The following is a 21,598-nucleotide window of genomic DNA, read 5'->3' as shown; positions in this document are numbered from 1 at the left end:
CCCTGGGAAGGGGACTCGCTGGGTGTCCCAGTGTCGCAGCCCCAGACACCCCTGCCCAGACAGGTGTCCCTGGGCACCGGTCTGTTATACTGGCCTCAGCAGCCCAGGACGCTCACCCAGCCCAGCCTGGCCAGCCCCCGGTGGTCTCAGCACGGCTGGATCCCCTCGCCGTGGCCCCTCCAGTCTCCCCAGTCCCGGGGTTACCCCGCTCCCATTGCCCGGCGGTGCTGGGGTCGGGGCTAGCAGGGCTGATGCAGCACGCAGGCGGGGAGGGCTCTGAACCTCTCTCCTGTGTCCTCTCTGCTTGCAGCAGCATCCCCCAGGGGGGCTACCGGAGAGACGACCCCCACGGTGGCCCCGTCTCTCCAAAGCCCGGCGCCGAGCCCCCGAGATCCCCCGCAGCCCTGCCGCTGACCGCCAAGCCCCCCATCCTCCGCTCGCCGTCTCCTCGCGCCGGCCTGTGCCCGCCCCCGTCCTCCGGAGCCGCGACCCAGCCCGCCGCCCGTGGCCCTGGCGTCCCCTCCTTCACCCCCGTGACCCCTCGCAAGAAGTCTGCGGTGCCGGCTGAGTACCAGGACACCGTCCCTGAGGAGTACGAGGAGAAGATCAAGAAGCCCAAGTCCTCGGGGTACTCGCAGGCCAGCCCGCAAGATTCCCGCCCTCAGACTCCCATGAGCGACACGTCCAGCCGCATCTCCGTCCGGGCATCGCCCAAACTGGTGCGCTCCAGCTCCAAGATCTTCGAGAGGCTGCAGTACTTCGAGGAGCGTCGGAAGAGCCTGGAGCAGGCGGACAGCCCCTTCCCCGCACACCCCTGGCTGCCCCTGCGCAAGACGCGCTCCTTCGACCAGCCCGGCTTGGACTCGCGCCGCCCCTGCATGCCAGGCAGCTCGCGGGAGGACGTGCGGGACGGGACCCGCTCGGAGCTGGGCAGTGCGGCCTGCCGGCGCCTGGCCTTCCGGCAGAAAGCCGCCTCCTTCGACGAGCGGGGCAAGTTCGCCAGCCGCGTCTACGACATCGAGCACAAGCTCTCGGAGGAGCTGAGCCGCATCAAGCGGACGGTCTCCAAGCAGCAGCTGAGGCGCTCCCAGGAGCTGGGGAAGCCCGGGCTGCCCCGCGCACCTTCGCCCCACGTGGCGAGCGAGCCCGCGGCCCCCCGGGCGCACCGGACCCAGTCCTTGCAAGGCGCTGCCGGCCGCAAAGCCCCGCTGCCGAAGGCCTTCCCGCCGGCAGAGAACACGCACGTCATCCAGCATCTCGCGCTGTCCAGCATGGCGCTGGTGGGGCCCAACGACGAGCCAGAGCCGGGGGCGCCGCGCGGGCGGAAACCCCTGGTGCGGAGCAGCCAGCCTGCGGAGGCGGAGCAGGCGGGCGCCAAGAAAAGCCTGCAGCAAGAAGGCACTGGGGAAGTGAAGAAGAAGGAGCAGTGGCCGTTAGCGCAAGCCACCCCACTGGGACGGGTGGCTCTTTTGGAGGCAGGTGCCGCCGAAGGGACCCTGTGCCCAGACGGGGGCCCCGTTGGTGGAGCCAGGGCCCCCGGGGTGGGGAGCAAAGCCCTGGCCGCGAGGCTGGCCGTGCCCCACGGGCTGTACCGGCGGCCGGAGGCGCCCTCGGAGGTGCGGTTCCTGCCCTGGGCGAAGCCGGGCATGGAGCAGGAGGCCCGCCTGGAGAGAAGCTGGGCAGGGCAGCACGGCGTGAGCAGGGAGCCGGAGAGAAGGCAGCCGAAGGTGTCAGAGAAGAAAGACAGCGTCCGGACGGCTCAGGAAGGCAGGAGCACACGGAGCAAGGGGAAGGGGCGCCGAGCCAGGCCCATGTCTCCAGAGCTAGGTAGGGGCATTGCTTTCCTGCTTGCCGCGGGCACAGAGCTGGCCCAGCTGGCCCCTGTGCAGGCTTAGGGACCCCAGTGTGCCTCTGCCCCAGCACCACCTGCCCATCTCCAGCCGTGGGGTGCCCCAGCTGCACCAGAGAGAGCAGAAATGGGGCAGATGGGGGGCACAGCCTGCTCTGGAGGTTGGCGCTTTGGCACCAACCAGCTCTATAATCCAGGCAAACCAGGGTACCAGTTCGCTGGGCCTCAAGGTCACGATGCTTGCTGATGTCTCTGTCCCCCCCGCCTGACACAGGAAGGATGCACTGTGCTGGCCTCTGGCACCCTCTGGCACCCAGCCCTGGGCTGGTCTGAAACCACACTGGGGCGCAGGGCATCCATGGCATCTTGTCCCAGGTGGGCTGTGCGTGGTGGTACACGCAGGGCATGAACCCCAAGTGCACCCAGAGGACATTGTAATGGCTTGGCCTGGGGACAGAGATGCCATGCCGCCTTCCTCCTTCCCTCCCCTGCCGTCACCTCTCGTTCCCAGAGCTGCCCTGTCTTTGAGGAGCTCCCTGCTCTGTTGTCCCCAGCTTTGTCCTGCTGTGGGCACCACTCCATGGCTGAGCCTGTCACGGCTCTTTCCTCCCCTGCGGTGGCGCAGGGACCTGCTACCACCCCTGTAATGACATGGGGCATGACCTGCCAGTTCTATGTGTGGGGAGGGATGGGCAGAGGGTCACCGCAGCCCCCGGCTCAGCCTGTGTGCCGCCTGGCGCCGCACAGGACCTGCTTTCTCTGCCTGCGAGAGACCTCCCTGCCCCGCTCACAGCCATGTGGCTCATCTCTCCCTGTCCAGAGTCCTCTGATGACTCCTACGTCTCAGCTGGTGAAGACCCCCTGGAAGCACCCATCTTTGAGATCCCCATTCAGGACACGGCGGTGGCCGTGGGTGCGGAGGTGCTGCTCAAGTGCATCGTCACAGCCAACCCCCAGCCGGAAGGTGAGTGAGCTCGGAGGCTTGGGAGCGCGAGCCAGCCGGGGCGGCAGTGGGGCCCAGCGCCAGGCGCTGTGGGGCTCCAGCACAGCCCTGCCACTGCCTCCCTGTGTGTCCACATCCCCCCACCCCGAGCCCAGGCAGTGGTGTGCTCAGCAGAGGGCACATGCTGAGTTGTTCCTTGGAGGCCATGTGAGCCATGAGGCCCCTGAATAGCTGAGAGTGGCCGGCATTCGCTGCAGGTCATGGGAGGGCAGCTGCTAGGCTGTGCACCCAGCGGGACAGGCGGCTGGGAGCCCCGGGGTGCCCTGGGGTGGCAGAGCTGTGGCTTGGTGCTCTGCAGGGATGTGACGGGCCCACCTCGGGGGCAGCCCGTCACACCACCCAGGCTGACGTGAGCTGCTTGGGTGCAGAGGGCATGCCATGGTGCAGCGGGCAGGGCACCAGGGGACAAGCAGGGGAAATACTGGTGATTACCCCGCACTGGGCTATGGGAAAGCAAGAGGAGAAGCGATGCTGAGCGCTCTGCAGACATGAATGGGTGGTGCTCCAGGATGCTGCTTGGACAACCTGGGTGGCTTCCCGGTGGCAGACCCCATTCCCACTCCCCGGTTCCCAGCTGCAGGGCTCAGGGCGTGTGGGCAGCAGGGACCTGGGCAGGGGATGCTGCCAGCCAGGTCTAGTGCCAGGTGCAGTCAGACCCAGCTGCAGAAATGGGCACCAACAAACTGGCCCTGAATCCTGGGCAGCCCGGTGCCTCCTGCATCCTCCACCGGAGGGCAGGAGGATGCCAGGAATCAGAGAGGGGCCAGCCCCACTCTCTCCACCGGGGCCGTGGGAACCTGGGGCTGCTCCCCACGGCAGAGAGGTGCCCAGGCTGGGCAGAGGAGCCTCTCGCCTTGCAGGCCCCCCCTACAGATGCCTGGGGAGTGGGGCTCTCCTGCCCCGGGGGCGGCCTGGAGTGACCCTGCCTCTGCCCACAGTGTCCTGGAGGAAGGACGGGGTCCCGCTGAGGAGCAGCGCCACGTGCCCCATCAAGGCGGAGGGCGAGCGTCATACCCTGCTGGTCAGGAGCGCCCGGGTAGCCGACGCCGGCCTGTACACGGTCACTGCGACCAACGAGGTGGGGACCACCTGCTGCAGCGCCATCCTCAGCGTGCGGCCCGGTGAGTGCCGGGCGGCCGGGCGGCAGGAGCTGGCAGGGCGGTCGGTGGGACGGGCAGCGGCAGGGTTCCCCCCGTCCGGTGGCGGGCGGGCCGGCGCTGCCGCAGGCTGGCTGCCAGCTCAGCCTCTGCTGTCACTGGGAAGAAACCGGCTTCCTTACCCTACAAGGCTCTGTCTGAACCAAAGCAGCTGACGCGCGGCCGGCAAGCGTGGAGGGACCCTGCCGTGCCGCGGGAGCGGGGTCAGGCCGTGAGCATCCCCGGTTCCCGGCAGCAGCCCCGCGTCGGGCCTGCCTCCACGCCCCTGTCCGCGGGGACGCCCCAACCCGGGAGCGTCCTTGGGAGCCCCTGGGGGCCCCGAGCTGCCTGGGGGCTGGAAGAGCCCGGGAAAGCACATGCTGCGTGGTGCAGCCAGGCCCACCCAAGGGTGCACAGACCCCCGGGGGGCCCAGCACCCCCGCGGCAAGGCCGGGGGTGCCGCCAGCCCCCCCGCCGCAGCTGCGCTGGGGGCCGCGGTGGCTCGGGCCCGGGGGCCGCCGGGGGGCCGCCGGGGGGGCCGCGCAGCCCGGCGGGGCGGCGCGGGATGGGCCCTCCCCCGCGCTGCTGGCCCGGCCCCGGGGGCCGGGCGGCGGCGGTGGCGGCGGCGGCGGCGGCGGCGGCGGCGGCGCGGGGCGGCGCTCGGGCGGGGAGGGCGCAGGCGGCCCGGGCGCAGGCGGCCCGGCGGCGCTGCCCGCTGGAGGCGCGCCCGGCGCCACCGGCACCACCGGCACCGGCACCGGCACCGCGGTTCGGCTCGGGGCGGGGGCTGCCGGGGCGGCGCCCCGCGGTGAGTGCGGGGCACCGGGGGGGGCTGCGGGCGGGGGGCGGCCGGGTGCCCCGCGGTGCCCCCGGCCGCGACCGGGGTGGGGGGGAGCCGGGGGTCGGCCCCCCCCCGCTCTCCGCCCTTGTCCTACCCCCGGTGCATCCCGGGGGGCGCCGACCCCCGGCCGGTGCCTGGGACACCCTGCCCGCCCGCCCTGCCTGCCGCGGCAGCTCGCTTGCAGCTCCCGGTAAGGGGATCTGCCGCGCATGGGGCGGGGGGGCCGGTCCAGCACCCAGGCTGGAGGGGGGCCAGCACCCTGACCTCCCGGGGCAGGGCTTTGCGAGCTGCACACCACTGCCCACCCCTTCCCACCCGCCCCCCAGGCACGGTGGGCCCCGCTCCGCTGCACCTTGCAGCCCTGGGACCCCCCCACCCACCCCATAGCCACCCTGTGTCCGCCTGTGCTGGCTCCCTGCGCAGGCGGGTGCGGGCCCCCCGCCACCCCCGGAGCAGGCGGCCCGTCGGCTGGGCTGGGAGGGAAGCGCAGCTGCCAATGTCACCTTCAGCCCTTCCCGGCTCGGGGCAGGGGCAGCCATTCCGGGAATCCGGGCAGCTTAAGGATGGGAGCGTGGCCTGCTGCGTAAGAGCCACTTGAGCCCTGCTGTCGCCTTGCGGGATATCTCGTCCCCTTATCGTCCAGTGGAGTGCTTCTCACTCCCTCCCCCTGCGCAGCTCGGCACCCCTTCGCTGCTGGGCCCTGGCTGCCTCTGCACCGCTCCCCAGCAGGACGCACCACGGGATGGGTGTCCCTTGGTCCCCCGGGGTGCAGGGTGGTGGGGAGGGGTGTCCTGGTCTGCTTTCCTGGCTCTGACTGGTGCCAGCTCCTTATCCAGCCTCTTCCCTGTGCTAGCTCCCGCCGTGGAGAGGCATGGGAACTTGGCCCCCCCCCTCGGCCAGGTCAGCCCCATCACGTCGGATGAGGAGTACTTGAGCCCCCTGGAAGAGTTCCCCGACTCCGGGACCCCCCAGCATCGGCCGGCCATGAAGCTACAGCCTAGAGCAGAGCATGGGGCTGTCCACGGCTCCCCCGAGACCAGCTTCAAGGCTGCACCCACCTTTGAGGTGAGCTGACACCCACCCCGGGGCCTGGCAGAAAGGAGCCATGCCCTATGACCGCAGCCAGGTGGTCCCTGTGCCAGGAGGCGCTGGGTCAGTCTTTCCTACCATGCATTGGTCCTGCCTAGGATGCTTGGTGTCGGCTCTGCATGCTCTGGGCAGCCTGCTCCCAGCCAGCTCCCCTGGCACCTGTGGTGCTCCAGGGCTGCTGTCGTGGCAGTGGACCTGTGACCCTAGGTGCAGTGATGGGGACGCCTGACCCTGGGTGCAGATGCGGCTCTCTAACCCCCTGCTTCCCCAGGTGGCCCTGTCAGACCAGTCGGTGCTAGAGGGGCAGGATGTCAGCATGAGCGTCTGCGTCCGTGGGGAGCCCAAGCCCATCATTTACTGGTGAGTCCCCATGCTCACTGGGCCACGGCTGGGCTGTGCAGGGAGGAGCCGGGCACGGAGAACTCCTCGTCTGGGGACTGCCAGCTCGGAGCAGCCCCAAGGCAGGGAGCTCCGGTCCAGAGGAGGGTTGGGGCTGGAGGAGATGGGGACCTTCTGGGAACAACCAAGCTGGGTCTGCAGGGCTGAGTGTGATAATCCTGCTCTCTCTTCGTCCCCCCGGCCAGGCTGAGGAACCGGCAGCCAGTGAAGTACGGACGTCGGCACCATGCAGAGGAGGCAGAGGGGGCCAGGGGGCTCTTCGCGCTGCACATCCTGGCGGCAGAGCGCACCGACACTGGCTTCTACACCTGCAAGGCCGTCAACGAGTATGGCACGAAGCAGTGCGAGGCCAAGCTGGAGGTCAGAGGTAAAGCTCCCAGCGCGTGTCCCAGCTCCCCTGGCCACGAGAGGCTGGCCGGCTCCAGTGCCCTGCATGAGCTGGGTGGAGAAGGGGCCGCTGCAGACCCCCCTTCTCGGCAGTGCTGCTGGGAGCAGGGGAAGAGCCAGCCTGTCCTTTCCTGCCACAGCACAGCAGGCTCAAGCGAAGAGTAGGACAGCCTCAGTAGAGCCACAGATCTGCATGCCCGGCCCTGCGTGGGACCAGCACTTCCCACGGGCCTGTTAACCTGGGTCCCGCTGCGCCAGGGCCCCCGGCCTGGCCCAGAGCCTGCTGCTCTCCGCGGCCTGGCTTCCCTCCGTGTTCCCCCGTCCCCACACAGTGCCCATGGCTGGGACTGTGGCCCTGCTGTGCAGAGGGCTGTCGCCCTTGGCAGCCCTGCAGGGGAGATCTCCGCAGCGTGCCAGCAGCTCCCTCTCTCCCTGCCCCAGACAGCCTGCAAGCTGTGTGCCCGGCCACGGGACAGCTTGGAGGTGTCTGCTCCCTGCTTGTTTCCAGCACAGAGCGGGTCCTGCCCATATGCACAGGGCTGGCCTGTCCAGCCCGTGGCCCTTGCCATCCCTCCTGAGCCCTGCTGTGGGCTCAGGCCTCCTCCTAGGTCCTCTAATGTAATGTGTGCAAATGGGGAGCTCAGGACCAAGGGCCAGGCCCTTCCCAGCGTCCCCAGAAACTGGGGAAGGAGCCTGCGGGGATGAGCGATGTTGTCTTCCTTCTCTCGCCCTTTGCTTTGTGCGCCTTGCTGCCCCCGGTCCTCCCTGCTGCCACCTGCCTGAGCCCCCCAGGCCGTGCCCGTGCTGCCCCTGCACTGCTTGCACCCCAGCGAGGGAGGCCTTCGCTCAGCAGCCCCTGCCAGGACCCTGCTGGGAGCCTCCGGCCAAGCGCAGCAGCGCGGGGAGGGTGGGGGGAGCTGCAAACGTGCCCGAGCAGGGGCAGGAGCAGGGGGTGCAGGTGACAGGAGAGGCACCAGGCTGGGTCCGGGCAGGGCGTCTGCTCTGCGGGCGCGTGGGCTGCCTGCCCCTCGGCGTGTGGCTTTGTGCGGTGCTGCGTGTCGGCGTGTGCTCGCGCCCCCCCGTGCCAGCGCTGGCGTGTGCGTGCGTGCCGGCCCCGTCTCCGCTGCACTAACCCTTCCGCTTGCTGACTGCGGTTTTTGTCTGTACGCAGGGGGAGTACGATAAGGGGGTGCATCTCTCAGAGCCGCGGCCGCGGGGCTCTTAGTTGGACACCTCTTAGGCAGTGGACCTCACCTTGTGTTATTACCTTCTGCTCCATCCGCCGCCTCGTCCTGGACACACCGCGGGGACGCGCGGGCCCTCAACCGCGGGCATGGGCTCGCTGGATGGCCGGGGGGAGGCGTAACCGAGGCTGAGCAGCGGGGCAGGGGGAGCCGTGGGGTAGCACCAGGCACCCCCTGAGCCGGGCCAGGGCGGCTGTACGATGCTGTCTTGTCTCTTGCTCTGTCCGTTTGTCTGTGTCTGTGTGTCCTGCTGCTCCTCTCCTCGCTGCCAAGGGAAGGGGAGCAGGGAGCTTGGCCCCCAGTCGCCTCTGCGGGGACTGTGCCAGCCTGAGACATAGGGAAGGGGCCTGGTGCGGTGGCAGCTCTGGAGCAGTCACCTGGGCGCGCGGGGGACAAGAGACCCGGGGACCCCGTGCGCGGCACCCTGCCCCGGATGCAGGGGGGCTGGCGCCGGTGGTGGGGAGGGAGGGCTTCGGCCCCTTTGCCTTCGCAACGGCAGCCCAGACGGCAGCCTGGCCGCTGCGAGACATCCGCTGCCGCATCCCCAGGGCTCGGGACCACCAGGCGCCCCCCGGCTCCGGGTCTCTTCTCCCCAGTGGGGTTTGGCAGGGGGAGGGCTGCGAGGCCGTGACCCTTTTTGTAGCTCTAATAAAATCTGTTTGGTAAAGCGCTGTGTGGTGTGTTCCTGGCACGGACACCTCCCTTCACCCCCCCCGGTCGCCTTCCCCCGGCCCCCGGCTCAGCTCTGCTTCCACATCTCGCCCCCACCTCCTCCCTGCTGCACCCGCCACCCCTGTGCCTGCACCCCCTGCCCTGCCCTGCCCTGCCCTGCCCTGCCCTGCCCTGCCCGCGGCGCCGGGCCCCCGTCCCCGCATGCCCCCGGCCCGCACGGCCCCGGCCCCGCCACCTCCCACGGTTGCTTTCCAGTTGCTGAGACGCGTCTCTCTTTCTCTCTCTCTCTCTCCCCCCTTCCCCTGGGCAGCTCGCCCCGAGTGCCAGTCCCTGGCCATCGTGGCGCCCCTGCAGGACGTGGTGGTCGGGGCGGGGGAGCTGGCGCTCTTTGAGTGCCTGGTGGCTGGCCCGCCAGACATGGACGTGGACTGGCTGTCGCGGGGCCGGCTGCTCCAGCCCGCCCTGCTCAAATGCAAGATGCATTTTGATGGGCGCAAGTGCAAGCTGCTGCTCACCTCCGTGCACGAGGACGACAGCGGCATCTACACCTGCAAGCTCAGCACGGCCAAAGGTAAGCGGTGGCCACGCAGCCCGCAGCGGGTCTTGCTCGGGGCCTGGCCCTGGCGTGGCGTTGGGGGAGGTCAGCCCCCCTTCTGGAGCCCACAGGCTTGGGGCTCTGGCCCCACAAGATGCAGCTGGTGAGTGCTGGAGGGGAAACTTGGTGGGACAGAGAGTGATTTCTGCCTCTGGGAGCTGGGGAGCTTGTCTGCCTTTCCCTGGTGTGTGTTCATCCTTGGGCTCTCCGGCACCCTCAGGGGAATGGCTGCATTCAGTCCCAGCGCCCTGAGCCCACCCCAGCCAGCTCCTCTGCCAGCATGCATGTGGCTCCCAGAAAAGCAGGGGGAGAAGTTTGCACCCTGGCTGTACAAGGCACCCCAAGCTGGCTGTCTTCCTTCACTGCGGCTGTACATAGCTCTGGAGTCCAGCTGCCCTCCTCTCCCGGTGGCTCAGCTCTGGGTGCCAACATCTCCCTGCTGGCCTGGGAGGTGGCACGGGGGACAGGCCAGGTGTGCCATGTCCTTGGCTGCAGCCGAGGATGAGCAGCAGGACCCAGCGCCCTGCATGCCCCCAGCAGCCCCGTCCTGTGGACCTGCCAGCCTCCTGTGCCTGTGCATTCGCACAGCCTCTGCCTCCAGAGCTCAGTCTCACCAGGGTCCCTCTACACAGTGGCAAAGGGTCCCTTTCCCATTTTCCTGTCCCCAGCATGCCCGTGCAGCCTTTCTGCAGTACCTGGGCTGCTGTGGGTGCAGGAGGCAGCTCTGCTTCTGCCTGAAGCACCTGGTACCCATTGCATCCCACCCCAGAGGGGGTCGTGTGTCTGCAGAGGTCAGGTTTGAAGCGCAGGAGCAGTTTGGGGCCCAGGGAGGTGAGGCTGTGCCTGAGCGTGGTGTCTCTGGAGCACAGAGCCTGCACTCAGCCCCATGCTGCCCAGGGCATGAATCTCCTGGCGCTGCCTGCTTCAGGCTCACTGCCCCATCCCCAAGAGGATAGGGCAGCCTGTCTCCCGCGGTTGTGATCCTCCACCATAAGGTGAGGACATGGCAACCTCCTGCCCTGCTGGACAGCCGGCATCTGCACTGGCACCCACCTGCCAGCAGAGCCCCAGCCCTGTGCATGGGGACCTTGCACACACACACACACACACACACACACTCAGGGCTCCTGGGGAATGCACAAACACACACTCTGTGCAGGGACAGGGCCTTGCACTCAGCACACCAGGGCTCAGCCCCACTGACTGGGTGTCCGTGGAGGCAGGCGGGGAGTTGCACTTGGGTACAAGCGGGCCCATGGTGGCTGCTGGGCTGCAGCTTGCCCACGCTGCCCCCAGAGCACCCACGGTCGCGCACTGCTCCCTGCCCACCCCAGCCCCTCCACACGCACGTGGTGCTCTGCCCGATCCTGCTGTGTCCCAGGGGCTGGCAGCGCTGGGGCTCACGCCTGCCCGCTCTCCTTGCAGACGAGCTGACCTGCAGCGCCCGGCTGACGGTGCGGCCCTCCGTCCAGCCGCTCTTCACGCGCAAGCTGGAGGACGTGGACGTGGTGGAAGGGCGGACGGCACGCTTTGACTGCATGATCAGCGGGACTCCCCCACCGACCATCACCTGGACCCACTTTGGTAATCCCCCAAGCCCAGGACTCAACCGGGGCTCTGCAAGACCTCCATCCCCATCCTGCTGGGGGTCTGCATCCCCCCCCTCCAGCCCTGCACGAAAATCCCAGCTCTCCCCAGCTCTCCCAGCCTGTCTCCTGGCTGCCTCTTGGCCATGCTGGAAGGGAAAGGCGCTCTGCAAGGCGCTGGGCTCTTTGCAGGGGGTACCAAGGGCTCTGCCGTGCTCCTGCCCTGCCTGGGGCTGACAGGAGGGTGCTGATGCCATGTGCATGTCTCCATGCAGGGCAGCCAGTGCAGGAAGGGGAGAACGTGCGGATTCAGCGGGACGGGGGGCTGTACTCGCTGGTCATCGTGCATGTGGGCAGTGAGGATGAGGGGCACTATGCAGTCGCCGCCAGGAATGCCCACGGCCACGTGGAGTGCTCTGCCGAGCTCTATGTGGAGGAACCACGGCCCTCCGCCGCTTCCCAGATGTAAGAACCAGGATAGGGGTCTCCAGGGAGAGGGGAATGGACTCCCTGGGATGGAGGGAACTGCATCCTCCCTGCTTGCTACCCTGTGGGATTTGGAGGATAATGGGCTTGTGCAAGGAGCTGAGGAAATTCCCAGGTGTGCCTGGGCCACACATCCCTCCCAGCAAGTCAGGGGGTGTCCTTGGGCCCCCCAGCCCTGCTCCCTGGGGTGCACAGGGCCACCCTGCCTCAGGGTGAGCCCCACAGCAGCTGCACCAACAGCACGTCCTGCTGCCTGCAGCCTGGCACTGCTGCGTGCCAGGGGCTCCCTGGAGTGTCCAGCTGCCCTTTCCTTCGGAGCTGTGCCGTGCTGGGCTGTGTGTGCCGTACCACACCGGCTCCGTGAGAACTTGGCCCAGATGCTGTTCTCACTGCCGCTCCGGAGCCGCCTTCCCGCCCCCTGGCCTGCTGCGGCTGCAGTCAGTCACGTCCCTGCTTGGCTCCATCCTACATCAGCTCCCAGCTGGGGATGCCGTCCCGATGGGGCAGAGCTGGGCCTTCGGGGACTGCTCCCTTTCCTGGGACATGCCCCTCTGGCCCTCAGCCCCCACCACAGTCTCTGCTGCAAGGAGCACCACAATGGAGCTGGGGGGTTCCCTGCAAGGTGGTCCTTGCAGCTGTGAGATGGAGAATGACAGCTCAGAGTGTCCCTGTTGGGGTGGTAGGACACATCACCCAGTCCTGCATGGTCATGTCGGCTTCCCAGGGGCTGCTCAAATCTCTGCTGGGGCTGGGAAGGGAGTGTTGCACCTTGCAGGATGGAGTAGACCTGCCAATCTGTCCCCATGAGCCCATCTCCCCAGCACAGCCTTTCTTCTGCTTGGGAAGTGCACCCACGGGGTGCCCTCCCGCATAATACCTCCAGGCTCTGTGACTCTCCAGGGATGCTCCCAGCCCCTCCTCATGGCATGTCCCTGCCCTAGTCACACTCCTAGCAGTGCTGGTGCTTGCCAGGCAGCGTACGTGGTTCTGGGGAGCCCCGCAGTGGATTGGGCTGGGAGCACCCTGCAGGCACCTCATGCAGAGCCCATGTGTTGGTGTTCGCAGCTCCAAGCTGGAGAAGATGCCATCCATCCCAGAGGAGCCGGAGCAGGCAGAAAACGAGGTAGAGTGCTTCACTATGCCTGACTTCCTCAAGCCGCTGCACAACCTGGACGTGGTGGAGTCCAAGGAGGCGGTGTTGGAGTGCCAGGTGGCCGGGCTGCCCTACCCCTCCATCTCCTGGTTCCACAACGGCTCCCGCATCAACAGCACCGACGACCGCAAGATGATGCAGTGTAGGGCTCCCTGTCACCCTCCCTGCATGCCCAGGCCGCTTGTGTTGTGGCAGGGCTGGCAGTGCTCAGCACCAGGGCTCCATCCGCCAGCACTTGCGGGAGGTGCTTCAGGCACTGCAGTGGCACCCACCCAGGGTGGAGGGAGTGGGGACGGTGCAGCCCCTATAGCTGTGCCTGCGGCCCCCAGGGGAGGAGGCATCACCTCTTAAACTTTCACACCCCACTCTGCATGCTGACTTCCCCGCCTGACTGGCTTGCTGGGAAGGTAGCTCTGTGCCACTTTGCTGATGGAGATCTTCCCTCCCTGTGTCCCCCCGTGCCCCCACAGATAAGGATATCCATCGCTTGGTGTTCACGGCTGTCAGCCACGCGCATGCCGGTGTCTATAAAAGTGTCATTGCCAACAAAGTAGGGAAGGCCACATGCTACGCACACCTCTACGTCACAGGTAAGGAGCAGGCACCACTGGGGCTTCACAGCCACTCACTGCCACCCCACCAGGCTGTGCCCCGGGGGGTCTGTGTCCCTTAGCAAGGTCAAAAGGTCAGATTATGGGATAATTCGAGTTAGAAGGGACCTCACGAGGTCCCTAGTCCTGCCTCCTGCTCAAAGCAGGGTTAGTTATGAAGTCCTCACCTTGCAGGATCTTGGCCCATCCTTGGCCCTCAGACCTCACATGGGACTTGCTGTCAGCACTAACCCCACAGTCCCTGCCAGGCTGAGCCCCCAGCAGTGTCTGGGGTCTCCAGGGAGTGTTGCTGGCCCAGTCTGTTCCCTCCAGCCCATGTCTCCCAGGGCACAAGGGAAATACCCTTTAAGTGTTGTTGGTGTTGGCCATGCCAGGGCACGGGCCTGGTAGTGGATGGATGTTTCCCAGTGGCTGACACACCTCCCTGCCTCTCCCATGCAGATGTGGTGCCGACCCCCCCAGATGGGCCACCCACCGTGGCATCAGTGACCGGCAGAGCCATCACGCTGACGTGGAACAAACCCAAGTGGCTGGACACTGCCATAGGTGAGGGGACAGGGGTTAGGACATGGGGCAGGCAGGGGTGTTCAGCAGTGTGATGGGGTGTGCAGGCAGGCTCGAGGCTGGGGGCTGTGCACTGACTCTCTCCCCACACAGACCCTGCCTCGGTGACCTACGTGGTACAAATGCAAGTGCTGGGCACGACACAGTGGATGGTGCTGGCGGCTGGTGTGCGGGACACCACCTACACAGTGCACAGGCTCACCAAGGGTGCCCAGTATCTCTTCCGTGTCATCACTGCCACCCCCAAGACCAACAGCAAGCCCTCCCCGCCTGTGGGACCCATGCAGCTCCTGGATCGGGGTGAGACAGATGGTGGGGAGGGGGCGGGGTGCTGGGATAGAGGGGCAGGATGCAGAGGGGTCTCCGTCCCTGGTGGCATGGTGAGCAGCCCAGGACTGGGTGGTGTGTTGTCTGGAGGCGGTGGTGATAATGTGTATGGCAGGTCCCTACCTGGAGGAGGCCCCAGTCATCCTGGACAAGCCAGACTTGGTGTACGTGGTGGAGGGCCAACCGGCCTGCATCACCATCACCATCAACCATGTGGAGGCCACCGTCACCTGGAAGAGGTAGGACATGATGCTGTGCCCATCATCTGCCCCATGCCCAGCATCACCCCATGGGGTGCACAAAGGGAATCCCACACCAGTTGCCCATGTAGCCCTTAGCTGGGGGGGGGTCCTCTGCTGGGGCTGGGGCTGGGCATGCTGGAGGGTGATGTCCAGGGCTGTGTGGAGCTGTCAGGGGGTGGGAGCTGTCCGAGGGATACTAAGGGTTGAGAGCTGTCCAGGAGGCAGAGCTAGCTGCGGGGTGCAAGCTATTTGTGGGGGCTACGGACTACAGTGGGGCAGGGGCTGTCTGTGGGTCAGGAGCTGGTCATGGGGCTGTGGGTCTGAAGCTGCTGTGGGACTGTGATTTGGGAGGTGGCTGTGCGGCTGTGAGGTGGAGCTGTCTATGGGCCTGCAGGTGGGAGCTTTGAACGGGATAGGAGGTGGCCATGGGGTAGAATATGGGGCAGGGCTGGTGGCAGGCTGACGGCGTGTACCCACAGGAGCGGGGTGGTGCTGGCAGAGCAGGAGGGCACGTGCGAGGTGATGATGCCGGATGATGACCAGCACTGCCTGAGGCTGCTGCAGGTGGGCTGCGGGGCGGTGGGGCCACTCACCTGTGAGGTGAGCAACTGCCACGGCACTGCCCACTGCACCCTCCACCTCCGCCTCGCAGGTAGGTGCCCCTGCATTGCCCCACGGTGCCCCATGCCCGTGTGCCATGGGGGTGGCCCTGCGCACAGTGCCCCATGACCAGGTATCCTTGACTGGCATTGCCCCGTAGAGACCCTTACCCATGCCATATGTGGCACTGCTGCATACCTGTATATAATGGGGTGGCACTGCCCCATGGTGCTCTATGCCCACGAGCCTTGGGGGACTGCTGCACAACGTCCCATACCTGCATCACTGCTCCCCAGGACCCCACAACCATGTGTAATGGCCCCACTGTGCCCCATGCCATGTGCTGTGGGGTGGCACTGCCCCATGGTGCCCCACACCCATGTGCACTGGTGTGGCACTGCCCCTTGATACTCCCTGCCCCTATGCCCTGGGCTGGCACTGTCTCACAGTGCTCCACAGCCGTACACCATGGAGGCAGTACCCCACAGTGCCCCACGCCTGTGCCAGGGGGGTGGCACTTCCCCATGGTGCCCCACGCCCCGTCTCTCGGCAGAGGCGCCGCGCTTTGAGTCCATCATGGAGGACATTGATGCCCAGCAAGGCGAGACGCCGCGCTTTGCCGTGGTGGTGGAGGGCAAGCCACTGCCGGACATCATGTGGTATAAGGTGGGCTGGCACCCCAAAAAACCCTTCCTGACCCACAACCTCCCCCACCAGACCCACAGTGCCTGCTCCTTGCCGTTGCCTCACATATCCTCCTGTGACAGGGCTTTGGGTCTGCGTCTGCCCCAGTGATGCAAGATACGCCCCGTGCCCAAAGCCCCCAGCCCATCCCTGTGCCCTGTCTGCGGGGAAGGGGTGACAGTGTTGGGAGCCGCTTGGGGTGGCATGGGGCCCCCCTGAACCCACTGTCACCTCCAGGATGGGGAGCTGCTGGAGGAGAGCAGCCACCTGAGCTTTGTGTACGAGGACAACGAGTGCTCCCTGGTGGTGCTGGGTGCCGCTGAGCCTGACAGTGGGGTCTACACCTGCACAGCCAGGAACCTTGCTGGGGAGGTGTCCTGCAAGGCAGAGCTCGTGGTGCGCACAGGTATGGCCGGGCCATTCCCGCGGCACCCTCTCCTGTGCCCTAGCCCTGCCGGGCAGATACCTTGGTACCTCGCTTCGCCCCTGCCAGTGCCTTTCCTTCCCTCAGCCCAGCCTGCTGCCGATGCCACGATGGAGGAGGATGCTCTGCATAAGGCGCGACGCCTGACCGACTATTACGATGTGCATGAGGAGATTGGGAGGTACAAAGAGGTGGGGATGTGGCAGGGAAAGGGGTGCTGGAGCCTGGCTGCACCATTGGGCTGTGACCCCAGGGACTGAGCTCCTTGGCCCTGGTAAACTGGATCCTTGTGCTGGATGGGTCATGGCCATTTTGGGGCACAAGTGGTAGCTCAGAGTGGGGAGCGGGGGCAGTCATAGAGAAGCCAGGCCTATGATCTCCCTGAAGACAGTCCTGGAGGGCTGCCAGGGGTGCATGCAGCTCCCTGCCAAGCAGGAACCTGCCCAGGCTGCCGTGGGAATGGGGAGGTCTCCTGGCCTCCTGCTAGGCTCCTTCCAAGCCTCTCCACCAATCTTCTTATTCCCCATTGCCCCCTCATCACCCCCCATCACTGCCTTGCAGGGGGGCCTTCTCGTACCTGCGGAGGGTGACAGAGAAGAGCAGCCGGCTGGACTTTGCCGCCAAGTTTGTCCCTGGGAGGACCAAAGCCAAGCAGTCAGCACGCCGGGAGCTGCACATCCTCTCACAGCTTGACCACGAGCGCATCGTCTTCTTCCACGATGCCTTTGAGAAGAAGAATGCCGTCATCATGGTCATGGAGCTGTATCCTGAGGGCATGGCCCAGCGCAGCTCGGGGGCATGCAGCGCTGGGGGTGCAGGGGAAGGCTGGGGGCCAGGTGGATGGGCAGAGCGGGGTGCGGAGGAGCAGGCACCAAAGAGGGTGCAGAGCATGGCTGGGCATGGCGTTTCTGTGCTCCTTGACCAGGGCCCAGCTGTGCTGAGGACGAGCTGCTGGACAGGATGGCGAGGAAGCCCTCGGTGTGCGAGTCCGAGGTGGGTGATCCACAGGGGGGCAAGTGACAGGTAGAGAGGGAGCCTGGGGACACTGGGATCTATCCCAGCCCAGTGGACCTGCAGGGCTCATTTCAATGTGCTACAAGGGAGGCTGCAGCCCCCTTGTTTCCTCCACACAGGACTGGTCCCCTGCCCCACATGGATCTGATCCATGCTCAGGCTCCTGCCTGGAGCCAGTGTCCCCAGCCCCTTCTATCTCTCACAGGTCCGGTCCTACATGCGGCAGGTCTTGGAGGGGATCTGCTACCTGCATCAGCAAAAAGTCCTGCACCTGGACATCAAAGTGAGTGCAGGGGTCTCCCAGCCCCGTCCTGCTCCATGTCTCCCTGCCCTGGCACACATGGGCCCACAGCTCTGCCACACTGGAGGGCAGGCTCAGGTCCTGTTCATGGGAGACATCCCACCTCCTCATTGTCCCTGTCCCCCTTCCTGGGCTAGCTGCTCCCATCGCTTCTTTCGGGAGCTGCCCCATGCCCTTTGCTCTCCCCTGTGGGCAGTACCTGCCCTGCCTTTCCCCGGCAGGAGAGCCTCCTGCCAAGCTCCCGTCTGCCTGCACTGTCCTGTAGCCAGAAAACCTCCTGATGGCGGATTCGAGCAGTGAGCAAGTCCGGATCTGTGACTTCGGCAATGCGCAGGAGTTGACACCCGACGAGCCGCAGTACTGCAATTATGGCACCCCCGAGTTCGTGGGTCCCGAGATCGTCAACCAGAGCCCCATCTCCAGTGTCACCGATGTCTGGTAAGAGCAGGCCTGGTGCCAGGCTGGATCCTGGGCACAGGTCTCTCTGCTGCAGCCAGGAGAGTGCAGGGCTGCACCAGAGAGTGCCCTGGGAGGCTTGGGGCGAGCCCTGGCCCCGAGGGGCTGTTAGGGAGCCAAAGGCTGGGGGACTGGTGCTGTGCAGTAACTGTGCTCTCCTCTCCGCAGGCCGGTGGGGGTCATCGCCTACCTATGGTAAGTGCCTCATCATGCCCCCAGGGAGCCACAGAAGGGTCCCCCTTTCTGCTCCATTAGCAGTTTCAGTGCTGGGGTCTGGGTCATGCACACTTCGCTGCAAATTCAGCTTCCTTCACAGCCACTGCAGGCTGGCCTGGCTTGGCCTCCCCTGTGGCACTAGGGCTGGGGTCCAGGCTCCTTCCCTCGGTTCCCAGTGTCCCCAGAACTTGCCATGCTGTTCCCCATATCCCCATGGCTTGATGATATGTCCCCTCCCTTGGCAGCCTCACAGGGATCTCCCCCTTTGTGGGCGAGAATGACAAGACCACGCTGATGAACATCCGCAATTACAACGTGGCCTTCGAGGAGAGGATGTTCCAGGGGCTCACACGGGAAGCCAAGGGCTTTGTCATCAAAGTGCTGGTCAACGACAGGCTGTGAGTGGTGTGAGGACCCCCGTCCCCTCCCAAGAGCGCATGGCATTGGCCACATGGACAGTGGGCTCCAGGATAGGGAGTGTGCAGGGAGTGGAGAGGGCTGGGGCGGAGGAGTGGTGGGCGTGGGGCTGGGTGGGAGGAAGTTGGGCTGCACATGGGGGCACCCCAGGGCCATATTCCTGGGCAGCGATGGGTGCCTGGGCGTGTCAAGGCAGCACAGAGCACAATGCAGATGATGGGGCCTGCTGGGGCTGCAAGGGCGCAGCTGGGTGCAATTCCCGTGCCCTGGCTCAGGGTGATGCTCTCCCCATCCACATTGCTACTCCTACGGCTTGAACCTTGTGCTTAAGGGACGGTAGTGACTCATGTATTTTTGGGGTGCTTGAGGGCAGGAAGGATGCATGGCAGTGCACCCAGCTCAGCCTGCTGAGGGTGGGACTTGCAGCATGGACACCCACCTGCCATACCCTCCTGCCCTCCCCCTGGCTGGCCAAAGTTCCCCAGCCCAGGTGTTTCTCACCTGGCAGTGTTGGTTCACAGGAGACCCAATGCAGAGCAGACCCTGGAGCACCCCTGGTTCAAGGTGAGTCTGGTCGGAGACTTGGAGGCAGTGGGATCCCTCTGAGGCAGCTGCAGGGTCTGTGCGATGATATTCTCCTCTCTTCTTGCAGACGCTGGCCAAGGGGAAGGTCATCAGCACTGACCACCTAAAGCTCTTCCTTTCCCGTCGGAAATGGCAGGTAAAGGCAGGAGGAGGGTAAGGGCAGGTAAAGGCAGGGCTGTGAGCTGGGCAGGGTGAGGAGGGATGCTGGCTAGGGATATGCCATGTGCCGGGCTGGATGGGGTGCTGTGGAGGGCTAGGTGATGCTGTGCACTGGACTATATGGTGCTGGGCCATCTGCCTGGGCCTGATGCAGCCCTCACTGCCCCTTGCAGCGCTCGCAGATCAGCTACAAGTGCAACATGGTGCTGCGGCCAATCCCTGAGCTGCTGGAGGACACATCCAACCACCTGTCCATCGCAGTGCCCCGGCACCTCAAGGAGTCTCCAGCTCTGTCGTCCTCCTCCGACTCGGATGACTTGGACGAGCTACCCTTCATCCCCATGCCACACCAGGTGGAGTTCTCCGGCTCCCGTATGTCACTCAATGAGATCCCCACGGACGATGAGGCCATGGGGCCAGCCGAGGGGCTGCGGGAGGAGGTAGCTGTGCCAGGGGACGTGTCCGCCATGGAGTGGCAGAGCGAGGGTGCAGGGAGACCAGTGGTGGCCCTGGGGAAGAGGCCGAGGGCTGCAGTGCCACGGTGGCCCTGCACAGAGGCGGAGGCACCCGGCTCCTCTGATGAGGAAGCCCCTGAGGCCCAGAAGCGGCCGGAGCATCCCCGCAAAGCTGTGAGAAAAGGCTCCAGCCTGGAGTCCCCGGAGAGCACCCGCAGGGCAGCCCAAAGGGGCGAGCTGAAGCGAGGCAGCTCCGCTGATGGTGCCCTGCTGCTCAGCCACCCCCCGGGGGCTGAGGAGGGGGCCGAGCTGGGCCAGGAGCCCCGCAGGGCACTAGCCAAAGCGGCCTCCATGGAGCTGCCCCGCCGGAAGGGGGGCCTGGGCGAGGACGACCATGCCCAGCGCCTGGAGCTGATGCGCCAGCGCCTGCTGCGGGGGAGCCCCATGGACGGCAAGGTCAGTGGCCTGCGGGGTCCCCTCCTGGAGACGCTGGGTGTCAGTCCCGACAAGAAGGTACTGCGGCCACCGCGGCTGGAGCAGCCGGCACCAGCAGGGCCCCGGCTGGTGCGTGCGGCGTCCAGCGAGGCCACCTCGCCGCAGCTTTTCCCCCAGGAGCGCCTGCTGCAGAAGAGCAGCTCCTTCAGCCATGGTGATGCCGAGCCCGTCATCCGGCACCGCCGCTCTGGGGCGCCCCTGGAGATCCCCATGGCTCACATGGAGGCCCAGCGGCTTAAGGAGTCCCCGTCACTCTCGGCCCTCTCCGACGCCCGACCCCACATGCCACGGGATGCCAGAAGCCAGCCGTTGCCCCCTGCACTGGAGACTGCCTTCCCCCGGGCCCCTTCAGCCAAGGCTGCCCATGAGAGGAGTCGCGTGCCGGAGGAACGGGGCCAACCTGGAGCCAGAGTGGCTGTGGCCGCTGTGGGGAAGAAACCTGTGGCCGAGGGGCATGAGGAGAAGGTGCCCCCCAAGGCTGAAGCCACCAGAGCCAGCAAGGGGCCTGGGGAGGGGGCTGCTGGGGCGAGAGCATCCATGCCACAGCAGGCAGGGCCCTCTGCTCCCAGTGCCCAAGCCCCCAAAATGTCTTCCTATGCGGAGGTCATGCAAGTCATGGGAGCCACGCGAGTCGGGGAGCCAGCTGCCAAGGAAGCCCCCAAGCCCCCCACACCTGCCCCTGCTGAGCCCCCGGCACCAGCACCAGCAGAGAGGAGGGAGGCAAAGCCCATGGGCTCCTCCAGCTCCCTGCTCATCGAGGACATCGACTCAGAGGAGGTCTTCGAGGCCAAGTTCAAGAGGAGCCGGGAATCGTCCCTCAGCCGCGGGCTGAAGCTCCTCACCCGGTCGCGCTCCGAGGACCAGCACTTGGCCAGCGCCTCATCCCGTGATGAGGGCATCTACCGGCCCACGCCAGCCGGCGTGCCCCTGGAGCTGCGCAAGAGCCGGCCCACCAGCCTGGCAGAGAAGTCCAAGTCAGTGCAGGACCTGCACGAGGTGGAGAAGGATGGTGGCTTCATCCGGAGGATGAGCCTGCGCCTCAAGCGGACACCGCCTGCAGAGAGGAAGAAGGCCAAGGGGGAAGAAGGAGGAGGAGAAACCCCGACACGTGGGCGCCGCTTCTCCTGGAGCCTGGGCTTGGGCAGCTCCAAGGATCGGAGGGACTCAGAAAGCCTCAAGTCGGAGCCGGGTGCCAGCGAGAGCGAGTTGCCGGTGGTGGCTGTGCGGAGGAAGATCAGCGCCACCATGGACCGTGTCTCCTCGCGGCTGCGCAGCCTGTCGGACGAGCGGCCAGAGGACGAAGCGGCCAAGGAGCACCCAGAGAAGCGCCTGTCCCTGCTCCGTCGGGCCAATTCGGAAGGGGAGAGCCTGCGGCAGGTGGGCATCACAGCACAGAACCAGGTGGGCCCCCACCCGGCACTCGCACCCTCCTCCGAGTCCCTGCAGTCGGAGGGCAGCACCCGCTCCTCCGCCTCTGCCAAAGGTGAGCTGGGGGGCTGCTGGCACCCCTTGGTGGGTGGCACTCACCCTGGGGTGGACCCTGTCCTGCCAGGGTCCCTGGACTGGGTGCAGCGGGGCATGGCCATCCCAAGACCCCCAGCTTGCCCC

At 66.4% G+C, this 21,598-nt stretch overlaps 1 protein-coding gene across 1 annotated transcript in view; it reads left to right on the top strand.

Annotated features, from left to right (window-relative positions):
- The window catches only part of SPEG (striated muscle enriched protein kinase), a 46,641-nt gene that overhangs the window by 17,012 nt on the left and 8,031 nt on the right, over positions 1–21,598 (top strand). The window contains exons 4-30 of the mRNA XM_067298633.1: positions 311–1,827; positions 2,670–2,813; positions 3,791–3,973; positions 5,683–5,894; positions 6,190–6,278; positions 6,503–6,684; positions 8,931–9,191; positions 10,641–10,799; positions 11,077–11,266; positions 12,353–12,582; positions 12,911–13,030; positions 13,493–13,597; positions 13,709–13,915; positions 14,058–14,181; positions 14,664–14,836; positions 15,338–15,450; positions 15,706–15,874; positions 15,980–16,073; positions 16,454–16,654; positions 16,825–16,885; positions 17,112–17,189; positions 17,473–17,645; positions 17,832–17,858; positions 18,125–18,277; positions 18,818–18,860; positions 18,949–19,017; positions 19,214–21,473. Of these exons, the coding sequence (XP_067154734.1) occupies positions 311–1,827; positions 2,670–2,813; positions 3,791–3,973; positions 5,683–5,894; positions 6,190–6,278; positions 6,503–6,684; positions 8,931–9,191; positions 10,641–10,799; positions 11,077–11,266; positions 12,353–12,582; positions 12,911–13,030; positions 13,493–13,597; positions 13,709–13,915; positions 14,058–14,181; positions 14,664–14,836; positions 15,338–15,450; positions 15,706–15,874; positions 15,980–16,073; positions 16,454–16,654; positions 16,825–16,885; positions 17,112–17,189; positions 17,473–17,645; positions 17,832–17,858; positions 18,125–18,277; positions 18,818–18,860; positions 18,949–19,017; positions 19,214–21,473 (7,337 nt within the window). The remainder of the gene's footprint in view (positions 1–310; positions 1,828–2,669; positions 2,814–3,790; positions 3,974–5,682; positions 5,895–6,189; positions 6,279–6,502; positions 6,685–8,930; positions 9,192–10,640; positions 10,800–11,076; positions 11,267–12,352; positions 12,583–12,910; positions 13,031–13,492; positions 13,598–13,708; positions 13,916–14,057; positions 14,182–14,663; positions 14,837–15,337; positions 15,451–15,705; positions 15,875–15,979; positions 16,074–16,453; positions 16,655–16,824; positions 16,886–17,111; positions 17,190–17,472; positions 17,646–17,831; positions 17,859–18,124; positions 18,278–18,817; positions 18,861–18,948; positions 19,018–19,213; positions 21,474–21,598) is intronic.

The sequence above is a fragment of the Apteryx mantelli genome, chromosome 6 (genome assembly GCF_036417845.1).
Source record: "Apteryx mantelli isolate bAptMan1 chromosome 6, bAptMan1.hap1, whole genome shotgun sequence".
Taxonomy (NCBI): Eukaryota; Metazoa; Chordata; class Aves; order Apterygiformes; family Apterygidae; genus Apteryx; species Apteryx mantelli.
The sequence above is the reverse complement of the archived record's forward strand: the minus strand, read 5'-3'. Positions and strand labels throughout refer to the sequence as shown.